Source organism: Microchirus variegatus (assembly GCF_963457635.1).
Source record: "Microchirus variegatus genome assembly, chromosome: 16".
Taxonomy (NCBI): domain Eukaryota; kingdom Metazoa; phylum Chordata; class Actinopteri; order Pleuronectiformes; family Soleidae; genus Microchirus; species Microchirus variegatus.
This window is the reverse complement of record NC_139817.1, coordinates 23,755,792-23,781,586: the sequence shown is the minus strand read 5'-3', so window position 1 is coordinate 23,781,586 and position 25,795 is coordinate 23,755,792. Positions and strand designations below refer to the sequence as shown.

General features: G+C 45.0%; 1 protein-coding gene across 4 annotated transcripts in view; it reads right to left on the bottom strand.

The window, feature by feature from the left end:
* The window catches only part of fbrsl1 (fibrosin-like 1), a 306,180-nt gene that overhangs the window by 150,318 nt on the left and 130,067 nt on the right, over positions 1 to 25,795 (bottom strand). For all 4 annotated transcript variants that reach the window (XM_083903205.1, XM_083903207.1, XM_083903206.1 and 1 more), the window contains exons 3-4: positions 19,051 to 19,152; positions 15,250 to 15,285 (exon numbers count right to left, since the gene is read on the bottom strand). In XM_083903205.1, coding sequence (XP_083759331.1) covers positions 15,250 to 15,285; positions 19,051 to 19,152 — 138 coding nt within the window. The remainder of the gene's footprint in view (positions 1 to 15,249; positions 15,286 to 19,050; positions 19,153 to 25,795) is intronic.

Genomic DNA, 25,795 nt, shown 5'->3' with positions numbered 1-25,795 from the left:
GTATCACGATCAGAGTTAATTCTTTGCATTTACCATTGAGCTGCCTTATTGAATTTCAGGGTTCCGATAAATGCAACACGTCATTAGAGCTCGCAGTGCGGATGCACCGTAACACAAAGTAATCCCTCGGGTGCTACTGAGACGCACTCTCTCAATGAGCAGAAAGGTAATCCAGCTGAGAAGTGAGGTTGTGATAAAAAAAAAAAAAATCGCAGTATGAGCAGGAATGAGCTGCGGGGGGAGGGAGAGGACTGACACTCAACCAAGAATGGGTTCATAAACAATCGCTGTCTAGTCAATAGGAATAAATGATTCAAATTCATGCTTGTAATGGGAGGGTTGACAGTTTGACTCCGAGGACGGGTAACAGCTGAGGTGCTCCTGAGCCAGGTAACCCCCACAAACAAAACCGCATCATGAAACAATGAGGTCCTTGCTTGAAAACGCCTCTTGACACAGAGTCTGAACACAGATAGCACAATACACGACCACCTAAGGAAAATCAGCACCTTTGATTTCTAAAGGTCAGAGGAGAGAGTTTGTCGTTTGTTTCCTGGAGCTTAACTTTCCTTCATTGAGCTGTTCCAGACGTTCTGACTTCTTCTTCTTCTGCTACTAATAAATGAGTGCTTTGGTTGATGAGGGCCCTCTGCTGGTATAAATCGTAACTCCACAGTATAAATAATCCAAAACAACCAAACGGATGTTGATTAAAGGCGCCATATGCAAGAATGTGGCCAAAAACGGTTACTACGTTCACATTAAAAATACCGAGGCCTTTTAGGTTTCGTTTTCTGACGTAACTGGCAACCCGTGGTTGCTCGGCAGCTGAGACTCTACTGACTGCAATGACTGGTAGGTGGCGGTAGGTGGCGGTAGGTTTGTCTGTACTGTTGTTGTTGGTGAGTTCAGTTTGTTATATGAACATTATTCCTGAGTCTCTGTGATATATTAGGAGGATTTTATGGCCAGTTGCTCTATATTTATTACATAATGCACCTTTAATTAATTAATACATTGATAAACGAACTACTTACTCTTAATCATGCTTGTTTTTTTAAATTTAATTTAATTTTTTTAACTCAATTTAGTGTGCAATTTTTCATACACTGATGTATCTTCCAAGAATGTCTTTATTATTCAGAGCTGCACATAAAGAGAAAAAGATCCTGATGAGATTTAAATAAAGAATGCTGCTGTTTGATGGTCAACGTCTTTAAAGTGAAGTGACACGCGACACATATCTCAACAACTTTGACTGAGAAGGTTGACTGACTGACTTACACTGTTGGGTTTCTTCATCGGTTGCATTTTGATTTTCAGTGGGAGGAAAATTGCGGTTGGAATAGTACACACTTCCAAGAAGTAATTTCTAATAGGTGATTTGTTCTTGTCCTCCTGATCCCTGGAGGTGTCACCGTCTCTTTTTCTTTTTCCTTCCAAGTACATTAGCATAGCTAGCAGTGCGAGGGCGTCAGTGGCTCCATCAGTAATGTCATGGGCACTTTAACATGATGAAGCACGCCGCAGCCCCGCTGGCATGAATAATTCACATTACTGTGCACCCAGAGAGAGAGAGGGAGAGAGAGAGAGAGAGAGAGAGAGAGAGGGAGAGGGTTTGACTTTGCAATGAATTGTGGGAACAGATGTGTGATTTTTAAGGCGCATGGGTTTCTGTTTTGGGTGAGTGGGCAATTTTAATTCAATTTGATATTTCTCTTTTAAAGTGAGTCGAGACCTTGAGCCGGGCTGGGAAAATAAATAAGGTGGGATCAGGCGAGGGAGCTGTGGTTATGGGGTGGGAGGGGGAGAGAGGGGTGCTAGGTCCTCCTCACCATCCATCACAGTGGCACTTCAATGATTGTCAAATAAGTAGCCCTGTCCAAACCCATCTTTTATCATTACGTATGAATGGATCTATCTGGAGATCACATCATCCAGCACATGGGAGGGCTCCATCTCATAAACATGATAGGGAGACGGTATGGAAATGGGATACATGATAGTAGAATGGCTTGGATAAGGGAGATGGATTCACATCACTGCTGGGAGAATGGATCACTATTTGATCTCCGTCTATTCCGTCTGTCCTGAAAAATGGAAGACGTACAAGCCGCTGCTTCTTTTACAGTTTGCACACCTTTTTTTATATATATATATATATCACTTAAAGCTGCAGTGCATAACTTTTGATGAATTTTGTTGTTGCTGACTTTATTATTCAGCCTCTGCTTGGTCTTCATGTCTGTGTATAGAGCAGTAGTGCAGGGATAAGAAGTGTTTATCCTGTCTGCAGGAGTAGAATTCACTTCTGAGGCCGTTTGTCAATACCCAAGTATGCCAGTATGTACTAGCTTACTTGGAAAGTACATACTTGAGAAGTACGACTGAAGTACAGCAGTGTACTTCCTTGTTCTACTGTTTGAATGGCAGGTGGCGCGAAGCACTTAAGCCTCATTACCGTCACCTACAGTGTTGATGAATGAACATATAAAATACTTTTAATAAATATACATATATTGTTGTTATTTTCACATTTTAAATATTTTATACACTATAAAATAGTGTCCATTATATGTAAATACATATACAATGACAGTGCGACTTTAATATAAATCTAAAATGCAAAGATACAATAAATTAAACATTAATATTATACAAAAGTTCACACTGTCAGGTCAACAACAAATCTATGGATCACACCAAGTATGTAACGACGGAGCCGTCTGAGCCAGCGGATCATTCCATCGGGACAGGCCGAGGTAACGCTGCTCTGTGCCGGTCACTGTGAGCACAGAGCGTCCACAGAGGCGGAGCTGATAACCTCCGACAGCGCCACTGTCAAACAATAAATAAGTCATATCATATTACACAAACCACACGTTTGGATTCTAAATGATTAATTTCTCGCCTCAAATGATTTCAAAACTGCGTTCCGGGACACAGAAAAATATTTATTTCAGGTTTATATTTGTATTTTATCCTGCTATGTTCCGCCGAAATGCATTCTGGGATATATGGCTTTCCCAAGTACGCTCAAGTCACCACCCGATGCATACTTGGTAAAACGGGCGGAGCGAGAACACTTCCGGGTATGAGAACCGTACTCGCTGCTCGCGTTCTTGAGAAATGGAACAGAATTTGGACTGAGGCTGATGACGTTTTCACAAGTACGGGAGTACGCAAGTACGGACGAGTACGCACAAGTATGGATATTGAGAAACGGCCTGAATCTCTTTGTGTGCGCTTATGCGTTCAGTCATACTGCAACTTGTTTGCAGCCACTTCACTTTAGAGCAATGTTGACGATGCTTCCATCTAAACACGTTTACAACACTGAGAAAGAGAGAGTCGTGCGGTGATGAGCATGTGTGTAAACCCATTTGGCAAATTCAGCCTTGAGTTACTTCGTGCAGGACACATCGTCACGAGCCACAGCTGTAATTAGCCGACCGCCAGCTGACCAACATCTACTAATAATCCTAAATCAGACTCAAAAGTTGTGTCTTGCTCGCTCCTGTACAGGTGTTTGACTGTGATGCTGCTTGGCCAATCCGGGGAGCATCTTTAGAGCAGATCCATCAGTGCGAGGTCTAATTGCATTTCCATTTGTTGCAATAAAAGGTTTAATTATGACGAGAGTGTTCCTGACTAAATGGTTTAAATGTTTATATTCAAAAGCTACACGCTACATTTTTAATGGAACACTTTATTTCAGATCCTCGAGTGGCACTGACAAACCTCTCTCTTTGAAAAAAAGAAAAAAAAAACATGTTCCATTAAAAGTCTTGGAAATACTTAACATTTGTTATGTTGCTTCGTGCTTCCAAGGCTTTGACATCTCGGCAGTTTAAGAAATACTATCTCTGGGGCTTGGTTCTAAAGCTGACGTGAGAACTTTAACGTAAATAATTCAGCAAAGGTGGGTGAGAACTCTTGGCACAGGATTAAGGAGGCTCTGCCTGCAAAAGCTGCTCTCAATCCATTTCCACATTGTCACGGGGCCTTCTAAGAGGCAAAACAAACCCACCTTAATCTCTGCTAATCATACTTAAGCGTAAATGTTTCATGTGGAAATGCCTGGTTACAATTTAGGGGCTTTTTCCTCATTCCTGGGGTAACCCTGCTGCAATCCAAAAATCCTTTTGGCCACAACAAAGACTAAAATACAACGCAGACACATCAGATGTGGTGCAGTGTGCACAGCATGTAAGTAGGAGGAGGCAGAACACCACATTACAGACACCATGTTTGTTGACTCCATGAAACGCTGCAGATAATAATTCCAGGCAGCCAAATTTCAAGATGTGCCAAAAGATAAAGCTGTTATAAACAAGAGTGAGAAAAAAAGGAAAACAACCATAGCAGCAGTGATTGGTTGTGATTAACATCAGCCTTCTTGCTTGTGTCTCAGAAATTCAAATTACAAACCTGATGTAGGCTATGCCAGGAACCAACCTAATATTATTATTATTCGAGACGGAGCATAACCCAACGGCGGGATGATTACATTTGACTTGCAATGATTTTCTCCCTCTGCATGCGAAAACAACAGCTTAGAAAAACTAATAGTCATATTCCCCAAAGTAGCTGTGTTGCTCCTGCCTCGCTTTAGATAAATCTCAACACCACAGTGAGAAATGTTTTGATTTCTTCGGCGTTTAGTGGAGTGGAAAAAAAAGTCCGATCCGTGTGTCCTTCACCTTCACAGAGAGCAATATGCAGCAGAGGGAAGGATTTATCACGTGCGGCTCGGCAAAGTGCATCTGCATCCGCACACTGCTCCCTCTCGCATCATTATCCTCGTTGCCTATCGCTTCCCCAGCTGAGCCCCCGTTTGGAAACAGGGGCTGACATGTTGACGATTGGTAAAGACTTCCGCATTTTTCGGGGACCCCTGGCAGTGTGCTGAGCTTATAGGGGAGTAAGCCACTGTCTGGCATCACCTGACTGGATCAAGTTTGTGCGAAGAACAGATGTGTGTGGCTGGCTAAGCTCGACACTGAACCAGAAGATGCCAGGGCTAAATTTACCTTAAAAAAAAAAAATCACGTCTGCCTCCAGAATGAGAGAGAAGAGCAAAATCTACCATAAAAGAACATTTGTGGTGGCGTCTGAAAAGTAATAAACACTTTCCTCTTGGTGATGATTCAAAAAGGTCCCTATTTTCTTCTGTACAACCATACATCTGTGTGGGAGTGGATGTGTGAGACACAACGATTGCAAAGAAGGCTGAGGTAGTTAGCATGGCAGCACTCGCTGCGCCAGTCATGATCTTTGGCAAAGGACAAATTAAACCTTGGAAACCAAGTATTGCTGATCTAATTAAGAGCTGGCACGAGGTGTCATCTGGGGTCTGACAGATATCAGCCGCGAGCTTTTCTCCGCCTGCAGTGAGCTGCCGCAAAAGTGAGAAACGCCGGCGCGAACAAAGAGAGATGAAGGAAGACAAGGAAGCACTATTTCCAATCAAGCATCTGCCTCCCCTCTGACACAGCTCGATTTAACCTTGAAGAGTAATGAGATCTGACTTGCTTAAATGTTAGCATTCTTAAATCATCAGGAAGTGCCTCCAAGGAGGCGATAATCACTGTGCCAAATTGCTGTGCTCGCTAATTTCATTTCTCCCTCGCATTTGCTTGCAGTTAGTGTCGATTATTCAAGAACAGGCATTTAATGCTGCCAGGTCCCAGGGGTGTTACATTAAAATGTAATAACTTGCAACATAAATGAAAACAAAAAAACATTACTTTCTTCCCCCCGCAACTTTCTTGCCTCCTCCCTCTTTCGATGCCACCTCTCTCCCTTCCTCTCCCCCCTCAATCTCTCTCTCGCTCCTCACCCTCCCTCCATGGTGGGAGTTCGAATCTAATTCTCAGCCCATCTGGCAGGCGTAATGAAGGCGGGCTGGGTTTGCGGTGCCCTGCTGCCATGGCTCTGCAGAGCAGGAGGCTAGCTGGCAGATTGGGCCGGGATGAGTGGAGGGGAGTCAGGGAACCTGCTGAGTGAGTAAGCCAGCCCAGTTAATCTCCCATGTGGCCCGATGTGATCAGGGCCAAGGCTAACCACACGCTGAGGGCACGGAGGACTGGAGTGTGTAGTGTGGATGGCTGTGGGCAGAAGACTGGAGGGTGACTCTGGCATTCATTTACATTTACTGGCATTTAGCTGACTCTGCTGTGCAAAGAGACTTTCATTGACACAATCTGAAAGACACCAAAACATTAAAAAAATCCAGCAGGTATATACCAAGTTATATATAACATGACTGCAAATGGCAATATCATCATATTCCAAGAAAAAATGTAATATAAATGATAGCACTGATAAAAAAAAAAAGTGTATTTCCATATGCATCCACTGAGCAGTCTGCATAGTTTTGTTTCATGGATTCTAAAAACAGTCAGGAGAAAAACTGTATACACAGTAGTTAAAGGTGCCATATGTAAGAATGTGGCCAAAAACAGTTACTACATTCAAATGAAAAATACAGAGGTCTTTCAGGCTTCGTTTTCTGATGTAACTGGCAACCCGTGGTTGCTCGGCAGCTGAGACTCTACTAATTGCAATGATTGGTAGATGGCGGTAGGTGGCGCCACATGCCAAAACATGATTTCATAACATAAATAATGTTTTTTTTAATGCAAATATTTTGTCTGTACTGTTGTTGTTGGTGAGTTCAGTTTGTTATATGAACATTATTCCTGAGTCTCTGTGACATATTAGGAGGATTTTATGTCCAGTTGCTTTAGATTTATTTCATAATGCACCTTTAAACGAGTGAATGTCGTGTGCTAGTTGTGCTGCCAGGGCTGTGAAGCCTCCGTGCAGAGTGATGATCTGGGTCATCACATGACAGGTGGACGCAGCACAGCCATTACTGGAGCGAGGGTCCACCGATGGCGTCAGGTTGTAAACAATGTCATACCAGAGCCCATTAATTAACAGCAATTATTAAGTGGGTGACCTCCGGTGTTTTAAAATTGCAAATAATATTATGGAGCATAAATGAGTCAATCCCATGAAACGGCTGCATGTGAATGTGACACTGAATACATTTTGAATGCATGTATTTCTAATTAACACTTTGAACCGCGGTAAGATTTTTCTGCCGTGCTGCAGAGAGCGTAAATTACATCTTCTTAAATAGGTTCCAGGTCGAACTTGATCAAAAACTGTATATATATCAGAAGACGGAGACTTAAGTTAAAAAACAACAGGTAGAGCCACAGAGGAAACAAAAGACAAACAGTGTCTTTGGCACCATATGGCGCAGACAGGCGTGCATATGGATTTACATATGGTCAAACATGATAAACAAACAAGTTAGCGCTGCACAACACATCAATAGGTATACTCGAATAACACAGGGATGTGTCACAGTTGCAAAAAAAACAAACACTAGGATTTTGATTGAGTGTACTTTATAATATAATATATAATTTCACCCTAAAGCAGAATATATTATGTTTCTATTGTATTTGCCAGTCTGCTGAAACCTATCACTGCCAGCCAGAAGTAGTTACCAGGAGAATGCCATTGCTAGACATTGGAAATGTCTTGCAATTATGATTAATCTCTCTTATCTAAACACTAACTCCTCTCCAATCGCTGAGATCTGCCTGCTGTGTGTGAAAGCACGTAGAGGGAAGTGTGGTCTGGCAGCCCAAACCCTGGAGAGAGAACAGCTGCAAACACTGCTACATATCTGTGTATTCCTACCTCTATATATATGTGTATACTGATGTGTTTTACCAAGCCAAGCTGCTATGACCCAGAGAAGCCATTTTTAGTTGCATCTCCGTGTAGTCGGCACCTGCTGGTTGAGCACATTACTGGAAATCTGTATCCGCTCGGTGCCTCCGTTTGCCCAAAAGGCAAAAATCAAAGCATTCGCAGAACAACACAGACACACTGCACCTCAAAGTGAAGGCTCTGAGTGTCGCCGAGGCGTGGGAGAGAGGAAGAACAAAAATCGGTTTGGAGAACAGGAAAAAATAAAAAGAAGGGGAAAATCAAGGCAGAACGCTAGGCTGACAAAAACAGCAGGTTTCCCAAAGCTGTGCTGCGGCCTCTGGAGAAACCACAACGCTGTCATTAACAGTTACTCTCCTCATAAACACACCAGCATCAGCTGGAGGTATAATTGCCCCGGCTTCTCCTGTAATCTTATACCTTACCTGCTGTTACTGTCAGACAGACAGACAGAAAGGGGGGGAGGGGGGAAGAAAGACAGAAGTTGCTTATGAACTGTCAGATACGACGTATGGAACGTAAAAAGTGCGGAGAGAGAAAGAAAAAGGAGAAAACATATCGGGGAAAATCAAATGAGTGTGCATTGCTCACTGAAATCCCAGGAGTGAGGCTCACGGGCTCTGACAAGAGGAAGAAAATCGTGTTCTTTTCATTGAGTGATTAGAAGACGAGTGGCAGAACATGACCTACTTAGTATAACTTTCTTGTTCAGGTTTTTTCGGAAAAAGAGGTGGGTGGGGGCTTTAACCCTAACAGAGTCAAAGAAACATTACAGATAGCTAGAATAATTGCTGGGGGTGTTTGTGAATATGGAATAATGTCTCTCTCATCTCATGACCTCTCAAATTGAAGGAAGGGTTTTGCCGTTATCCTCGGTGCTGTGGCTTTGCAGCCAAAAAAAAAAAAGAGCAAAAGATGAATGCATATCATCCTACAGATGTGCAGGGTTAAAATGCAAAAAAAAAAAAAATGAATTAAACATCATCTGACACCCTCCAGGATATAGGCTATACAAGGAGGGTTTTTGTACCTTTAAAATGGATCGCAGAAAGAGTGGTGGGAGGTGTGAATGTTTGAAAAAACATAGATGGAAAAACCTGCGCGCTCAAAATCTGTGACTAAAAATTCCAAAACGTTATTTTGTATATTTCCATATGGGAAATCCACCACAGCCGTGAAAAAAGAGCACTTTATCTGTGCTGTGGAAACGGGGCCTGCCTCTGGCTGCTCTTAATTTCAGGCTTTGTTTGCGCGGCGTCGAGGAGCTCTTGTGGGTTTGAGGGAGACCCGCAGGCCTTTTGTCTCATCAGCAAAGGTGGTTTCCGCGTGGCACCTGCAGCAATCGCATGCCTTTTCATTCCACCTCTCCACGTGAGATTTGGCCACAGGTCGCAGATAACGCGGAAAAAACAAGTCATCACAGGAACACTGCTGTTTGTTTACAGCATAACAACTGAGGCAACAGTGGATTATCAAATAGTCAGTGCAAGAGGTTCTTAGGAAGAAGCGAGAGTGAGAGGCAGCAACACTCACAGTAGGAAATAAAAACTCCTATCATATAAAAAAAAAATATACCGCTATTCATCAGGTTCTGCCAAAACTAAAAAGATGCTTCCGCAAGATTCTTTGGGGAAGAGAAGCGATGCCGCAATGCCTGCTTCTTTAAACCACACAAACTAATATTACACTTGTGAATTAATAAGCTGCGACGTGATAAATCTCTATGATTTATTATGTTCCCTCCAGTGTATAATCAAGCCAAAGAAAATGGGGAGAGAGAGTCAAAGAGAGGGAGATTGGAAGAGACAGCAACATCGCCGGGTCTGACTTGAGAAACAACAGACGAGGTCCTCTTTTTTGCCGCCGCGCAGCCGAATGGACGGGCGCACGATGACTACGAGAAGTGTCGGCTATCGTCTGAAATCAGTGGGCGTTGTGCTTAACAGAAGGAAGGGGATTAAAATACCACAAAGTTCAATGTGCAGCGCGCTGTGAAATATGACATATGGAAGTGCCAGAACTGATCTAGCAGACGCTCTTTCCTCCGAAAAAATGCTCCGTTTCTTTTGGGAGGCATGAATTCCCCATAAAGACATTTTTATGAGAATATCACACCTTTATGGATGTCTCATCCCACAATCCACAGGAGGTTTCCTCTCCCCCCCCCCCCCCCCGCCCGCTTCTGGTGGGTGTCATCGTTCCCTGTTCCCAGATAGATGTTTTGTAATTGGAGCTCTAATTTATGATCGGGCTTTGGTGCAGGATAATGATATGGAGCATTGTAATTTGCTGATGCAAATTGTACGTTATAATGGGGAGCCATAAAAGCCCCGGCAACATCTCGGAGACTTGCCAAACACCCTGAGCGTTCATTACAGCCCTCATTAAAACATCCACGTCGGCGCTGGGAGCTCTTACAAATGGAAGGAGCATGTAATTGCTGCTTGATTGTGGTATATGTAACATATGATAAAGTGGAATTACCACTTTATTTGTCTACAGTGTCCGTGAAACTTAATAGGGAGAAAGGCTGCAGTAAACAAATCCACAGAGCATTGTGTGATTGTTACATTATAGGGCTATTTGTTTAAAGTGGGGCAAATGTGAGTTAGGGGACAGTGCATCCAGGACAAACTAAGAGTGATGATAATCAAGGCTGGGCTTAGGGGGATAAAACTAATGCTTTTACCCAAGAGAGCCTGTGTTTCATTTGGACTAACTCCAGCATGGGTGATAGCACAGAGCTCCATCTGGGAATACATTAACTGGATTTAATATAAGAAAAGATCAGTATTGTTCTTTTTCATTACGCAGCCTGAAAGTCATCATCATACATTTGCGTTAAGGGTTGGTGGAACTCGATTGAAAAAGGTTAGAATGAACCATTTAAGTCACCTCTGGTGAAAAAATATTTTGTACAAATGCCAATTTGGGCCTTTGGGCTAAAGCTTCCAGCCATTTCCAATCGTTGATCTCAATTCAGTGGTAATGAAGGGGGTATGTGCAATGCAGTGAAGCCGAACGTCCCCGCTTTTAAGCGGCCTTAAGAGCAAAGCCAAGTGGCAAAAGCAATTAAGAGTTCATTTGGAACAACTGAACTATGCTGGGGCTGGTTTTTCTGAAGCCCAGTCAACGCTAATTCACAGTGTCGCCTTTTTATTCAAATGACTTCTCCCAGAGTCTCCTTTCTGCTGGTGCCGTTCTAATGCATCTCCATTAGAACAAAACCTGAGCTGCATTGCTGAAAATGAAGTTTGCCTCCTCGACTCTGAATGACAGCAGGCCTCTGCTGCCAGAGCTGTGAGTGCTCAGCCACTGGAAAAGGATTTTCAACTGTGCCATTCACCCGGGGCCCCTGAAGCCCGCAGCCTTTATCTGCAGACCCGTTGATTGATGTGTTGTGGGCCCTGCTGTGGTTAACAGCAATTTTTATCTGTTGCTAGCGGCAACAGCCCAGATCCCCGGTGTGCAGAGAGCAGCAGGGCCTGGATCTCAGGCCGGACCGCACACGGGGATAAACAAATAGGTTTTTCAAGGCGGACAGCCCTCATAGAGAGGCCTCTGACAGGCAGCGCCCCACCCCAAGGAGAGGACAATGTCAGGCCCCCGACCCACTCCTACTGGGCTTGTGGTTTCCTTCACTAATTTTCACCATGTGCAGAGCTGGTGGTATGAAGACACCTGCACATCTGACTGAAAAGCAAGCAGAGTGAGAGACGAGGGGAGGGGCCACACAGTAAGACACTGCGGTAAAGATAAAGTTTGGAGATATCACTGAGTGTACAGGAACAAAGGCGTGGATTGCTGTGAAAGTATAGGATATCATTTACACTCAATTTCATCCAATTGCTGTGTTTATTATTTAATCCACTGAATCAGTGTCGTTTGGTTAAATAAAGCGTAACGCTTTTAATGGCTTCTATTGTAATTAAGTGACATAATCCTTGTATTCGATAAAGATCTTGTAAAAAGCCTCATCACTCAGGCAGGGAAGTCTATTTGCCTCAATGTGGAGGCCGTGAATGCCAAATCAATTAAAACAAGGCTGTGTAAGAACGCACTGAGACAGCTCTGTTTAGAGTTTTAGAGTCGTTCAGCGTTAAATATGATTATGACAACCCGAGCTGGGGGAAATGAAAAACGGGTGTGTGTGTGCGAGCTCCGAGCACTCGCGCTCAACCCAAACGCTCCGGCAAAGGTTTTACTCTCTGACATCACAGACATAACGCCTCAAAACCGACACGTCCGATTATACAGCCACAGACAAAGCTCTGTGTTTTTTTATCGTGTGTGAAAACATCAGTTGGCCTTGGGTGGTTTCAAAAGACGAGGAGTGGAACGACAGTGGCTCAATCGCCACATCTGAAATGAAAGAGAGGTGTGTTGTGTTTCTCGCTCGGCTAAAACATCACGGCTTCTGCACAGTACATTTTTTTTTTAGACATTTTCTGCATCTGTTGCAGCCCATATCTCCCAGGCGTGGAGGGGATATGCTCGGTTCTTTATCAAGGAACTCCTGAGAGGATGATAAATCGGCCCAGAGCCTGGGACCATCTCTGCTGGAACAACAAGCAGTTAGCGGTGCAGGAAACAGGGCACAGATATTGTCTCCCAAACATAGTTGAGGCTATAATGAAGCCTGCACAAAGCAGACAGGAGAGAGTCCTGCCTGATAAACAATTCCATAGCCAGTCTTCCACAGAGAGAGCGAGATAGCAAGTCCTGCCTCTGCATATCTCTGCTGCTGGACTCACTGGTCCAGAGATTAGCCCTCAAACCTGAATATGAGATGAACGACCGGTCGTGATTTCACATCTTGCAATGGCATCAACTGAATAAACACACCATGTAATGAATGTATGTCTCGTTTTTTTTTACAACCGAGTGAAATTGTTTTTGAGAAGAGGATGGATATTGGCACTGGATTACTATCTACTTTATGTACTCGCACTTTTTATTCAGTCACGGAGACGGCGTGGAAAACATTAACTACACACAGCACTGGCTGCAGAGGCACAGACAGAAACAGTGCTTATACATTATGCCAATCATACATATATATACATATATACTGTATATATTAGAATGTGTTGAATTACATTTAACACACTTTAACCACATTTTCATCATCTATCTCATTATTGCATGTTTGCGTGTCCTCAGTACCATGGGATCATAGTTCTGACGTACATAATCACATACATTAATTTGTAGTATTATTAATATCTAAGCATTCAGTGAGTTGCCAATTGGTGGACTATTAGTCTGCGTATGCTCTCTGTTGGTTTGTCTTTTAACAAGCAAGTAAAAAGAAAAACTAATCGGTAAAATATACAACTTTTATCTATAACGTGCACAATTTTCTCGAGTGAAATGAAACCAGCCGACTGTGTTCTGTATGCAACAACCAAACACTTGTGTGGAGGTAGTTGCAGTGTCCAAAACACTCCAGGGCTCCGATTTCCCTTTTTCACGAGTGCTGCACTAAAGCCCGGAAACTTTCTCTACATTCTTGTATAAACCATTCAAATGAGGCTATTCAAGCCTGGCAGGCAGCATAAGGGGGGGGTGGGGAGGAGGGGGGGGGAGACGTATGGAAACATAAACAAGAAGAGGCGTTATCTCCCAGAGAAGTAGAAAACAAACTGTCAGGAGAAATTTCATTCTTTACCTCTTACTGCCTTGTGACAGTTAACCAGCCCCGATGCACCAGCAGCTTTTTTTTATTTTGATATTTTTGATTGTTTGTGATCTGCTCCTGGGACCAAACCAGCAAATATGTGGCCTTGTTTGTTCTCCTGGTGCCCGGTGGTGCTGACTGCACTTCTGTGCCTGCCGTGTTGACCCTCGCACACACCCCCACCCCCACCACCCTATTTTACAACCAGCCCTCCACCCACACACACTGATCAGCCACAACATTAAAACCAGTTACTGGTTTAACACTCTCCGCTGCCTCTGGCCTTTTTTCTTGTTCCTATTCCTCCTCTCAAAGTCGCTCCGTGAAACTGGCAGTTCCCCGGAGCCCCCTGACCCGACACCCCATTCCCCCGCTCCCGCAACCATCACACTGGAAAAGCCTGGAGCACTTACAGATAAGGAGACCCCAGAAATCAGGCAGACGTGGCAGCAGAGCAGATTGAGAGTCAAAGCTCAGCACCCGGGAGGTGCCCTGTGGCTGCAAACGCTGCAGACAGCTCCACTGCAGAGCCGGAGAGGGGGCAAGACAACCTGAAACGTCCTGCCCCTGTAACTGGACTTTGCTTTGCTTGCACAAAGACCCTGCCTCCAAAGCACCACCAACAAGCCCCCCCCCCCCCCCCCCCCCTCCATCTCTACGTCTGCCCTCTCTCCCTCCCTCCTGTTTTCAGATAAAGAGAAGGCCTTGTTCCCTGCCGACTCAAACTGACAGCTTGAGCCAAAGGGCTCCACAAGCTTTTTTGGAAGGTCTTGTTTGTTTTCATCCATCTGCGAGTACGCGGCTGCTGGGGAATAGCAATGTGACATGTTCTATTAAAACTAAATAATAATAATAATGATAAAAAAAGATCGCACGAGATCAATTCCTTTTGAAGTAACGCTTTGTTTGGCACTTTAACTGCAGTCCTTTGAGGCAGATTAACGATGACAAACCATTTATAGTTGTTTTGTTTGTCTGGATGATTGCTTTCAAGCTGCAATAAGAACCGCCATATGCCACTCATCAGCTAAAAGTAGCACACTTTAAAGAATGCTCCTCTTACGAGTTCCCCTTTAAGCAAAGGACATAAAGGACGACCGCTGTCTCTATTACCCAGAGACGAGACACATCATTGAAACAATGGGAGGGGAAGAGCACAAATGTACGGTTAAAAAAACACACTGGGGCAAGGCAACAGATGCCTTCACGGGATAAAAATAGTCCTGTGCGTTTGGAAAGATTCGCCTCCTGTTTTCCACGGCGTCGCTAAATATTCCTCTCGGGCACATTTACCTTGAACAACACTCCACACGCTCTATGATAAAGACCATCGCACTGACTCTTAATGCACAGCCAGCTCCAGCAAACGATAAGACATGTTTAACTGCTATGAATCTTCCCGAGGGTGTAAATGTACATGCATTTCTCTGATGGTGAGAAATTTTATTTATTGCATAGATGTGGGGTGGTGGGGGGGGGTTTAAAAGGCTTTTAGGCATATTGTCTGATCTGTGAGCAAATGGATCCTGCACCGACAGTCACTGGAGGAAGACATAAAACTCTGACAGCCAAATTGCAGCATCGCGGAATGGCGCTGATCGATGCCAATAAAAGGAGGCTCTTTTCGCCAAGGTAGCGCAAGACACCTTCCCGCAATTTAATCAGTCAGTCAGCCAGAATTAATGTTCCTAATATCATGATTTCTCCATTACTCTATTTAACATAATTAAAATGTCGAGCGGTGGGGCCATAAAGCGGGTCGTTGGAGATTGTAATTCTGCCGTAAAGCCATGAAGCATGAAAATGTCACTTACCGAGTAGCCGCGGCCTGACAGCGAGTGAGTGGAACTCTGTAGGGAGAGAGAAGGAGAACAGGGATGACCTTTAAGGAGCGTTCCCCTCGCTGACACAGACATGATGAAGCAGCGGCGCTTTAATATCAATATTCACGTTAACCTTTTACCCGCCCTGCCATGTTACTCCCGCCCATCACACATCACTCCCCTACATTCTGGCTTTTACCACTGGGGCAGCTGACCCACACTCACTTGAAAAACAATCACTTACGTCAGCTGACAGTTCATTTGAGTTTTCTTCGAAATAAAACCTCAGATATCTGATAACTGAACCTAGGGTTCTTTTAAGACTATGTTTAAAAACATTTATTTATTTCACTTTATTTTGTGTTTTCAAAAATTCCATCTGTAATAGTCATTGTATTGTCATTGCTGTGAGACCTTTGGTTAAAACAAAGTCACTTTGGATAATGTATGATGTCGTCAGATTGACGTTTGCATTCGGAATACATAGCTCATGCATTCTGGGATATGTGTGATGTGCTGTAGTCCATCAAACCACGCCGGTGCTTTGTAAGAATCCAGGACTAAGACAGAAACGGTTTGGGGTTTGTTCTGTTCTCTGGTCCTGTCCATCAGCGCCCAGCACGAATACCAATCTCCAAATCCCGCCCTCCCACTTCCACTTTTCACTGCTTTTATTCCTCTGTCTAGATTGCCAATCTCTCCCCCTTTGGTCTCTAGAGAGGACTTTTCTGCAAGACCAATTTTATCCGTAGGTCCACCTTCCAATCCACACGACCTCCCCCCCACACCTTCACTGCTGCGGCCTCCCTTGTTTTTGCACCCTCCCCACTGCCCCTCATCCATTCTCCAGGCCTCCGTGTCAGTTTGCCACTGTGATTCACAGGACAGATCCTGTGGTGACGATTAGACGGGAGCCCTGCCGCAAAACCGGAAAGCAGACTCTGCGGGAATCAAAAAGGCTATTCCCACTCTGCTCAACCACTCTGTAACCTTCACTACCGCGACCAGAGGAGTGGTGGGGTGGAGCTGCACAGAGGACAGAAATATGTAGATAGAAAAAAGGGGCCAAACAGGGTGTTCACGCTGTCGTCTGTGTGCATGTTGTGACTGCAGTTCAATGCGTGCGCGTATACATGTGTTTGTGTGAGTGTGAGTAGATCCGTGCATAGGTGGTGGGAGGCCAAGGCCATTTGGAATTAGCCCTACTACGTAGAGTTCATTCAACTTGGAGCATTCTGAGCAGAAAGAGAGGCTTATTTAAATGATAATGAGGGACAATCCATTGGATTTAGTGCCGGTGAGGGGAGGAAAAGAGGGGAGGGAAAGGGGGGGATCCATTAAAATGCCAGCGGTTCATAAGCCATAGGGTCGGCATACAGCTAAACACTCTCTCTTAAAAGCCATTATACATGGCTCTCAATGGATTTCTGCAGCGCTTAGGACTTCAAAAGGATTTAAGAACCCGCCCCAGAGAGGGAGTGTGGGGGAGGGAAGAGGACAAGTGCATGTGTGTGTGTGTGTGTGGTAAAAAGGTTCTGTGGTTGGTGGTGAGAGGGATGGGGCGGATGCTCGCGGCATTTAAGGGTTAACTAAACAGCCCCAGAGAAGAGAAATGTTAGTAAATCCGCCCCCTAATCCTCTACCCATTTCCATGCCCCCTCCTCCACTCTCGTACAAAAAAAAGGGAGAAAAAAAACATGGCGACGAGAGAGGAGGGTCTACTCCGTCGTCTCTCAACTTCGACTATTGGTTTTTGTCATTGCGTGGAGGCCAAGAGCCAAGCTCACTGGACCGAGATGAGGGAAGTCGATGTGAACGCATGTGCCCCCTGCAGCAGGAAGGTCGGGTAGGTGGGTGGGTTTGGGTGAATGTGGGTGGGTATGGGTGGTTTAGAGGAGGGTGTGGGAGACCGTGACAGCCCCACGCTGCCCTCTCCTCCGCAGGACACAGATGCAGTGGAAGCCACCCCCCTCCACCACTTCACATTTCCCTAATCCCTGTGTGGCTTAGTGCCGGGGCCCCGCTGCACCGCAGGCACAATTACCTAGTCAAAATAAACAGATAAAGACCCAACCATGGCAATGAACAAATAGCATCCCCTGCATTTTTTTTTTCCTACCCCCTGCTTCCAAATTGATGCATGACTGTTTTTACAGGCGGGCGCGTCCGCATGTAGCATTTGTCTCTATTTCCTTTGGCGGCAAGACAAGAGGAATCCATTTTACTCATTGCCGATGCAGCATCATTAGTTAGGAGCTCTTAAAGCTGCGGTGCCACTTTAATGTGGTGGAAAGTATTTTTTATTTTTTTTTATTTTGCTGAGCTCTCAGTGTAGTGGTGGAGATCTTTACGTAGCTGAGAAAAATAAGAAATTCAGGGAAGACAATAACACGGTGCTGTCCGGGGCCTTCACTGGGAGGAGCCAGCAGAGAGAGGAACAGATGCACAGACAGACAGATAAAGAGAAAGGTAAATATGGCAGAGCGAGGGAGAGAGAGATAATAGATATGGATGGCTACAACGATCAACGTCTGTGCGCCATTTATTTGGCAGCAGATTAGAGAGACATGCCACATCTAACACTGTTGGCGATTACAGCCTGCAATTTTCATCCTTGTATCCCCCCCCCGCTCTACCCACCACTCCCCACCTCCCACCATCACTGCATCAACCACCACCTCCACCACTTCTATACTCACTCTACCTCCCTCCTCCTCCTCCTCCTCCTCCTCGGTGCACGTCGTATATCCCTGTCAGAGCTGTCAACCAGCGTCGGTCTTTTATCTGACAAGCCCGCCTCTTCCTCCTGACTTTTTCATTAAAAGACAGGCTTTTACACAAATTCAAGATGGGGGGTTGGGCGATGGGGGGGGGGGGGTATGGGGTGGCAGTGCATGGGAGAAACAGAGCAGCAAGGTTTTTTCATATTAAGAGAGGATGAAGTTGGATTCTTTCCCCCCTCCTCATGAAGCTGAATGTTCAACTGGAATGCCAAATAGCATAAAACAATGTATTCAGTCAGTTCATTAAAATCTTTTTTGTTTCTCTCATTCTTAGCCCTACAGGAAAAGAATGCTGCCTTCTCTCTCTCACACATTATCTCTCTCTCTCTCTCTCTCTCTCTCACATTCTCGCTCCACCTGCTTTTGTCAGCGAAATGAATAGTCTGATTGAATTTACTTAGGTTTGGGAGGCCTGCTTGACAGGCATTAGTTAGGAAGCAAATTTCTACATTCATTTAAAATGAGCCGCATGGGATTTTGCATAAATTCTCATTACTTCCTCTATATTGTATCTAAATTGCATTATTTCATCCCTTATGCTGAACCAATGCCTGGCCTCTATTTCCCTTTGCCGCCTACTCATCCTGTAAATGGGCTAACATATGGTAGCCAGTGCAGCGATAATTGGAACAGCTCCTTTAACTCGTTCCACTCCGGGGTCAGTGAGGTCAGCGCGCACCTGGCAGAACCGCGTTAGGTCATGTCCACATTTAACCGCACATTGGTTTAATAATACCAGGCCAACTAGGTGACGCTCATTTCCTGTCTGTGTGTTTCAAGCCAACCATTTTTTTCCCCTCCCAGTGCACGGGGGATTTATGAGGTGAAAGCTGGAAACACCAGGAGCTGCTGCACTACCCGCCCTCTGATCTCAGACTCAGTGTTGCTGTCATCCGCTCGCTCTCTGTATCCCACTTCAGGGGTCCACTGCTTTAGCGTGTGAAAGTGGATACCGTGTCTCTCTGTAGGAGATCTGTGAAAAGGTTGAAGGTCTTGTCCAAAGACTCACCTCGCTGAGCTGTTCCTTGGAGTTGCTCCTGTGCGGTCGGCTGAGCTCCTGGACCGTCTCATCTTCACTGACTTTGACAGGACGTGGTGCCAAAGGTTTGATCTGTAGGGAAGGCAAGAAAAGCGTTTTTAATAGCGTTTTTGAAGTTGTGTACCTGCCACATGAATCCTGAATCGCTGCTTCATAGTAATTTCATTAGACATGTAAAGGATGTGTATGTAAGATGTCCAACTAGAGTTTAAAACAGGTACTACGTTGTCAATTCATCCCTGCTCCCCTGAGACTCAAGGTTGCCAGGTATTTAAGGAACTAATCCTGCATAAACCGCACTATTTAGCTACGAGCAGTGACACTTAAAGGTGCATTATGTAATAAATCTAAAGCAACTGGCCATAAAATCCTCCTAATATGTCACAGAGACTCAGGAATAATGTTCATATAACATACTTGAACTCACCAACAACAGTACAGCCAAAATATTTGCATTAAAAAAAATATTTTGCAGACTGCAAATAATGTTTATGTTATGAAATCATGTTTTGGCATGTGGCGCCACCTACCGCCGTCTAACAATCATTGCAGTCAGTAGAGTCTCAGCTGCCGTTACGTCAGAAAACGTAACCTAAAAGACGTTGGTATTTTGAATTTGAATGTAGTAACCATTTTTGGCCACATTCTTACGTTTGGCACCTTTAAAGGATGTGTATGTAAGATGTCCAACTAGAGTTTAAAACAGGTACTACGTTGTCAATCCATCCTCGCTCCCCTGAGACTCAAGGTTGCCAGGTATCTAAGGAACTAATCCTGCATAAACCACACTATTTAGCTACGAGCAGTGACACTCATGAATGAATAAACTGTCGGTACCATTGTTATCGTAATACGATACATTTCCTGCGAACAGCTCCTTTAAGACAGAAGCTCTGTTGTAAGTGTACATTATATATACTTTTTAAAATGGCAGGAATAACCTTTTTGAACGGTAGAGCTTCATTTTAATGGTAAACAAAGTCCATATCATTCAAACCACTGTGAGTTTACACAATGCTGATATCGTCTTTCATCCCCACAGGACTGCATTTCCCAGTATCTCTCAGTCAAGTTACATATTGGACTGTGCACTGAGCTTCAAATGACATCTGACACATTAATAACTTTACTGACTCCAAACTAGCGCTTCAGCCACTGAGCATCTGAACCATCCATTTCATATGAAAGGTTCTGTCACTGTAATAAATCACATGGCAGAACAAAACCATCGGTCGAGGCTCAAACTTGAATTCTATCTCGTTTCCCATCACTCACTGGGATTTTTAACTGACTCCACAAGTTAGGCAGCCATGTATAACAATACAACACAACTACAATGGCTCTGACAGACTTCCACCGGACTGTGGCCCTGCTATTATTAACCTGAGGGAAACACAGAGTCAATGTGGTGCCTCGTGCTCAGTCTCAGACAGTTTGTGCTTTGGGTAAATGCAAAGCAGAACTGGTTGTAACAAAAGCACCCGCAGCTCCGAACCCTCGACCCACTGGTGCTAGTCATAGCAGCCGGCAACAGCAACAACTGAGTAAACCCAGCTGTGCACGACAAGGAGTGAAATTAGTCTCAGTAACAGCAAACAAGTTTGTTACGTGATCTACAAATAAAAACAAGATTTACACATGTCGAAATTTGTCGATTGTTGTGGGTAATTTATATTGTATATACAAATAAAAATGAATAAATAACAGTTTATTTACAATTTGAATAGACAAATTTTTTTAAATAATATTTAAAATAAGAATGTTAATGTTCATACAAATGATTATCATATGTGTGTGCATGGATAGTCTGACATGCATGGAGTACTACTGTACAGTACAGTAACGTGTGTTTAATATGACTGTTTTAAACATGTGATAAAAAAATATATGTAAAGTGTGAGATGAGAGTTATTTCCTGACAATATTTCGCAAATATATAAGCACACTCAGATATTCTTATAACACTGACGTCCATTCATTTGGACAGCCAAAAACTACCATTTAATGCCGAACACTAATCACAATTAAACTCTTAGCGCTAAACAAAACCATTTGCTCAAAAATAAGGTTCTGTTTTATTAAAATCTGTTTTTTTTGTCTCCATGAGGACTACCGGTCCTAATAAGGTAGTGAACAGGTTACAAATACAAGAACAGGTGTGTATTTTTGGACTGTAGGAGTACACCAGAGTATCCAGAAAGAACTCATGTGCACAAGATTAGAACATGCAATCTCCACATAGAAGGGCCCTTGGTCAAATTACCTGGCACATTAACAAGCGAACAAGTAGAATTAGAAAGAAGTTTGGATTAACGCCTTAAATTGGTTCATCTCCTCCTTTTCCTCACAACATGACACATTCATTAAGCACATGAGGCAAGAAACATTCAACTGCAAACAAAGTTAAACATAATTCCACATCTACCCCCGACGACATCTACAGAAAAAAAGAAAAAAAAAAAAGATTACACTTGGCGGAGACAATTTAATAAATCAAATTAAAGGTCAAACAGTGGAACAAACCATCACGTTTTAGCAGCTTAATGGTACAAATGTCAGAATGTGTGTTCAGCCACCCACATCATGGCAAGTCTAATGCCAACATGGATGGGTTGTTTTATTGCAGGCCATCAAAAAAAAGAAAAAAGAAAACACTTGGCGTGCATCCAAATTCCTGGCCAGATGGGAGGTTGGCGCGCTCAGCATGGAAGAGTCTGTGCTAGTGCAGCACCGGCCAATCACAATGTCCCATGCTGCTTCCCCACCTTGGAGTACAGTGGCGATGGCCGCGGGGTGTAATCCATTTGACTAGCAGTTTGCGTGTAGCAGCTCCCCCGGTGGCTGGCCCCGGTCTCCTGATCTCCACTGTAATTTAAGCAGATCACTGCTACAATTAACCTTTCCCGGTAAATATCAATTATGGCCCCCGGCTGGGCTAGAATTAAAAGGGTCATCAGCTAATCTGACAGGTCCTGCATGCTACCACCTGGCTGGGAGAGATGGAGGGAGGCAAGGCGGCAGAGAGAGAGTGTTTGTCTACCCTTATGCCCACCAGCTCACATGCCAAGTAGACACAATTCCCTTTTAATTACCCTGCCACCGCCAGGGCAGGCATGCTGATTGGCCAAGGGGCATTAGCAGTGCACCGAGTTCAACAGTGACAGAATGAGGGTGGGATGGGGCGAGCATGGTGGAGAAAGAGGAGGGGAGCTGCCGCCAAGCAATCACGCTGCAGAGATGGGAGGAAGAGAAACCTGGCAGGTGGGCCTAATCAGGTTTGACTTCCACCTCCACCCGCCTCTCCCTCCGCCTCGCTCTCTCTCTCTCTCTCTCTCTCTACTAGCTGTCAGCCTAATCACGTCTTGAATTTCAAAATAGATGGTGGCCTTTTTGATTTTATTCTCTCAAAGTGAGAGCACAAAGAGAAAATTCCCCCTCGGCAGGCAGGCAGGCAGGCACGGTGGCAGAGACAGAACATTGAGGCGCAGTCTGTGACGCGTTGTCGTCAAGTGCAGCCGTTGATTACTTTGTTTACCCGGCATCAGTGTTGCCGACAAATTCCTGAAGGTGCACAAATAGTTTCGGTCTCCTCTGGGGCCTGAAACTTCATTACGCAGTCAGCAATCAACTTGGCTATTGATCAGAGCACAGTGTCTAATTAGGCACCGAGGTTAATGATGCCGCACACGAGGACCGCGTTCCCCGAGCCGATGTTGAACAGGACAGGCGAACAATTGATCTAGGCTGGAATTCACCAACTCTGACAAAAGATTGACAAACCTGACTGCCTGTGATTAAGGCTGGGATTAATTTCCTGTCTGGGGAGGTGTTTAATTGGCCCTAAGCTCCCAACTATACAGCTTTCATGTATTGTTTTTTTCCTTTTTTTTGTCTACTCATTACTGTAAAAGGAGAAGTTAGTGAGCTTAAGGGTGGGGTTAATGGTCTCTACTGAGATGTTATTGGTAATGACTGGTGACATAGTTCAAGGTCGTAATGCCCTTTTCACTGTGCCTTTGACGATGTCTTGGCCACTTGTTGTCAGGATTACATTTGTTTACCTTGGAGATTTAACCCACACTGTATCAGGGCAAGGTTAACCTGACTGAAACAGTGTGTGTGATTAATCTGTGACTGTGTGGTAGGGGTGGAGTTGGCTTGAAGTGACAGCAGTCACAGAAAACCCATAGCTAAGTCAGGGCCTGTGTTTTACATGAATAATGTACTGGAAATTAGCTCCATTAGTCTCGGTATTGAACATGTCTGCACTCCCTCTCTAGAGGCTGCAGCTCTGTGCTCTTTAATTATCTTCAAAGGGCCCTACAGCATCTTAATTTTCCCCACAAGTTCAGTAGTGTTGACTTGGTTTTGCTCGTTTATACTGCTCTAACCCTGGGTGAAGTCCCCCTGCTAGGGAGGGACCGGTCCGGGGCTTCAGCGTAGAGAGAAGTGGTTCACACCAGTTCATGCTAAGCTTGGCTAACTTTCCTTTTACCGTCACTCCTCCTCCTCCTCACTCTCATTTCAGTGTCCATCAATCTGCAGCCTGTCAGCAGGGAGCCGGCTGGAGGCTGGCAGGTGATGCTTTGTTGTCTTGCTCCTTTGATTCTCCCTCCTCCTTCACCTTGTAGAAGGTTTTAGAGGGGCATCGGACAGCTGTGTGGTCTCCCGCCCTTTTCCACCTTGAATAGGAAGAGCTGTTAGTCTTGACCTCGCTTTTCTTCTCCGCGCTCGAGCTGGTCTCGCTTTGCCTCATCTCCCCTCGCCTGCAGTCACCTGTCAACAGCGCTCTGGGAGTCTGTGCTGCAGCCTCATCCCAGTGTCAATCCTCATTACCCCAGGATCTTGGACCTTGTCCCCGCCTGCTACTTTTTTTTTTATCTATCGCGATCTCCTCTCTGGGTTTCCCCATGCACAGGGCGGGGAGCAACCAAGGGGGCAATACAGGAAAGGAAGGGCTGAAGAGGACGGATACAGATCCTTCCTATAATTTGTTCTGAAAAGTGTCCTGCGCAAAGGACCCTCACCCCCATTAACCCAACGACAGGCTGCTACCGCTGCTCAGTGAGGCCCCCGGAGTGTGTCTGTGTGTGGGGGGGGGGGGGCCCGATGGTGTGGTGGGGCAGAGAGAAAGAGGCACCATAACGCTCAGAGCTGGGCTCCAGCACCAGCTCAATCTATCGGCTCATTATCCCCCCGCCCCAGCTAGGGTGCAGACAAGTGCACTTTAGGGCCACAGGCCAAATTGATTCATCTGCCTTCATTTTCTTCAGGCTCAGAAGTGGCAGCTGCTCAGAGACAAGGGAACGAGCCATAAGACATTGAGAGAGAGAGGGAAGGAGAGAGTCTGGTACAGAGTGAGATAAAGGAGGAAGGTATCAAGAGGAAAAAGGTGTTCCTGGCTTTGTTCCCCATCCATGTCTCATTTTGCCTTTCCTCCGCCCTTCCCTCTCTCTCTCCTCTCTCTCTACAGCACAACCAACACCTCCCCTCCCTTGAAACCGCTATGAAGACATGCACTCACTCCACCGCCAAGTCCCAAGTTGGAAATTAGCCCAAGGACAAGCAAGTAGATTTACTACAGGGAGAGCAAATGGATTCTTGCTTTTATTTTGACGAGTCCCAGCGTATCCATTACGCCTTTTAATCATACATTATTCATAGAGTTCGCCTCATAATAAATGACCACATAAAAAAGGGGTACACATATTATACAAGGCCTAAAATGCCCCCATAACTCTCTTTCCTCGTGCACTCAGAACTACATCGCATTTGTACACCGGTTCACAAATATGAGCCTGTGAAATCGCAGCAAGATGGCGTTTCTATTCCAAGCACTGACACAAGGACGCGACAGGAGTCGAGAGATTAAAAACAACACTTGTGTATAAATGAGGGACCGAACAAACAAATTAGAGGCTGTGACCTATAAGCTGTTCAGCGAGTGCCCTGTGCACAAGATTGCAATGCAGAATGCTGCACGGTGTTATGCTAACTGGGGGTGACCACTGTGACCGCACAACACCGCAACAAAGCAGTAAAAATGCAAGCAAAACTGCCTCCTTGGCCTGATTCCCAGCCAACAGGGACCTGAGGAGAGCAGGAGTGTCCCGCAGGGCCCAGTGTGGAACAGATGAACTGGGGAGAGGAGCACTCCCTGTGGGGCCCCAGGTCTCTCCAATCACTCTCACCATATGCCTCCTGGGGGAGTGAGGGAACAAGGCTAGAGCAGAGGAGGGAGGGGGGGGGGGGGGAGAAGGTGCACCTGCTCCCAAATATGAAACCATCCCTCAGCACCTGTCCCGGGGGTCCACTGACAACCGCAACCGGCAGACAGACAGACACACACACCCACACACCTGTCAGCTAGGACCACAGGAGCAGTATCTGCCCTTCACTGATAAGCACAAGGCCTTGCAGCAGAAGCACCCCCCCCCCACCCCCCCTACTCCAAGGCAATCATTTCTCAAAGCTACCAACAACAATTAGGGCCTATGATGTCAAAACGCTCCTGATGTGATTGGAAGGAAAGCACAGGGACAAACGCTGGATCTGCAATTTGCTCTTCATTACTTCAGTTGCTCTGTAAATAAAGGCTCAGCCCGGATTTTTCTGTAAACACTGTAAGCGTCGAAAGCGAGTGAATGCAATTTGCAAATGATTTATGCAAGACACATTCAAATAGGATTCACTTGGGATGTTGTGTGTTTTTTTT